The sequence below is a fragment of the Priapulus caudatus genome, unplaced genomic scaffold, assembly GCF_000485595.1.
Source record: "Priapulus caudatus unplaced genomic scaffold, Priapulus_caudatus-5.0.1 Scaffold2573, whole genome shotgun sequence".
In the NCBI taxonomy this organism is placed as follows: Eukaryota; Metazoa; Priapulida; class Priapulimorpha; order Priapulimorphida; family Priapulidae; genus Priapulus; species Priapulus caudatus.
Window position 1 is genome coordinate 23,229 of NW_014579634.1, and position 2,261 is coordinate 25,489.

General features: G+C 46.0%; 1 protein-coding gene across 1 annotated transcript; it reads left to right on the forward strand.

Annotated features, from left to right (window-relative positions):
- The first annotated feature begins 56 nt into the window (after positions 1 to 56).
- Positions 57 to 1,068, forward strand: LOC106818840. Its single transcript, XM_014823513.1, has one exon. The coding sequence runs from the start codon at positions 130 to 132 to the stop codon at positions 571 to 573; it is 444 nt and encodes a 147-aa protein (XP_014678999.1). The 5' UTR covers positions 57 to 129; the 3' UTR covers positions 574 to 1,068.
- The last annotated feature ends 1,193 nt before the right edge of the window (positions 1,069 to 2,261 follow it).

Below are 2,261 nucleotides of genomic sequence, written 5' to 3' on the forward strand. Positions count from 1 at the left end.
ATAGATATATATAGAGAGATATATATAGATATACACATACATACGTGATACATGAACGTACACAGAATAAGTACAATTTCACATTTATGAACGAGAGAGAATCTCTCTCCGTTCTTCCCTCTCTGACGCATGCACGCCAGAAACATGGTGCAGATCTTCTACTATGAGAATCACGGCAAGTGCTGCCGTAAGATTCTCAACTACGTCGGAACTCCGAGCAAAGTGCTTCTCTACCCGGACGAGGGCTACGTCAGCTCGCATCAGAACGCCTACTGGTTGCTAAAGACGCCCTGGTGGAACCGCAACCGATGTAAGATCGTGGAAGTGTGCGGGAATCGACGGACGAAAACCCGCGCGAAGGTGTACGACAACGGACACGGGATGATGTACATCCGGGGTCGCTTCCGGGGGAAGACGGACGAACCGGATTTTCTGTTGTGTCTGACCTCGAAGGTGTCGGACGAGGATTTTCAGCTCGGGTACACGATGACGGGGACTCTGGAGAGAGGGGATGTTGCCTCGGGGAAGTTTAACCTCACGCATTATGCGATGATTAAGAGGAAGGACAGCTAGATCTGTCTCCTGGACGCCTCCGCAAAGAGAACGGACATGTACACCGCAAAGAGAAAGGACAGCTAGGCCTGACTCTTAGGCTCCTCCGCGTAGAGAAGGTACACCGCAAAGAGAAAGGAGAGGTAGTCTACGCAGTAGGTTTGTCTCCTGGACGCTTCCGTAAAGAGAAATGTCATTGCAAAGCCAAAGGAGATGCAGGACTGTCGCCTGGGCGCCTGCCTCCGTAAAAAGAAAAGACACCGCAAAGAGAATTAAAGTACAGTATAGGCTTCTCGTCTTGTCGCCTCCACAGCTGAACTGCCTCTAGAGTGGCTGTAACTCTTGCTGCTAATGCCACCGCCTGCGGCAACGATGCTTATAGTACTAGAGTTAATGCACTAACGTACTACAAGGCGTGTCCCGATAAAATCATATAGCCGCCCTCTGCTGATAGCTGATATACCGCCATCTATACGAAATTAAAACCGCTCCGACATATAGTAGTATAGACTTGTATATGGACATTATATAAATATATATATATATATATATATATTTATATATAGGTATATGTATATATTTATATCAATTTTCTATCCGATAAGATATGATACGTTAGGAAAGGCTTATTAAGTGTAAAATAACTAGAGTCGTTATGGTGCTTTCATTCTCAACAACACGTGAACAGGTCTAATTTCTGTTGACGCAGCACACCCCCGGATGCGCAGGTGGGGGAGAAATACCCCTCCGCCTCACACCTCTCCCTGATTGTATGAGGGCAAACGCGCCCCCGTTTATATTCCTTCTTTCTTAATCTATCAAAGTGCAACCATGAATTAGTCCTAATATGAAATAGTCCAATTAATTATAATGAACAGGAGATCGAAAACGAGGTAGGTGCGCCACCGTCAACATTGCACCGATGTTATCGGCATCCACGAAACCTTCTGTCAGGAAATTACTATTACATTCTATGCAAATAATGCATTCTATCACGAATAATGCACTCTATCACCAATAAAAAAAACCTCGCCTGGCGAGCGCTAGAAGTACGTAATTATTTACATCCGGGACCCGCGGTAGTGTCGTCTGCGCACGCGCTACCAGGTGGCGTGCCTGTCGATAGAGGAAATCCAGGCTGAGCCGTTGATTGAAATATTACCGGAGTTTCTAGTCAGGCTGCCAGTCAAGTATTACATGGCCTATATAATTTATAACCGCCTTTCTCCCCCCCTCTCTCTCTCTCTCTCTCTCTCTCTCTCTTTCTCTTCCTCTCTCTCTCGTTCTTTCTCTCTCGCTCGCGCTCACCTTTCTCATTCTCTCTCACTAACAGTCTAACACTCCATTTCTTTCTGTATCTTTCTCTCCATCTCTGTCTGTCTCACTCTTTTTCTCCCCCCCCCTCTCTCTCTCTCTTTCCCTCTCTCTCTTTCCTTCTCTCTTTCTCTTCTCCTCTCTCTATTTCTCTTTCTCTCTGTCCCTTTCTCGCGTGCGCGTGTCACCCACACTCGCTCTGTAAATATTATTTATTTATTCATCCATTCATGTATATACAAACAGCTTCATTAGTAAGTCAACGGTTATAGCATCGATGTGTGTGTGTGTGTGCGTGTGTGTGTGCGTGTGTGTGTGTGTGCCTAATAGATTATTCAATGACGGATCCCGCCACTGATTGCAGGCTTGAATGTCGCACATCGATTCCCTTACCC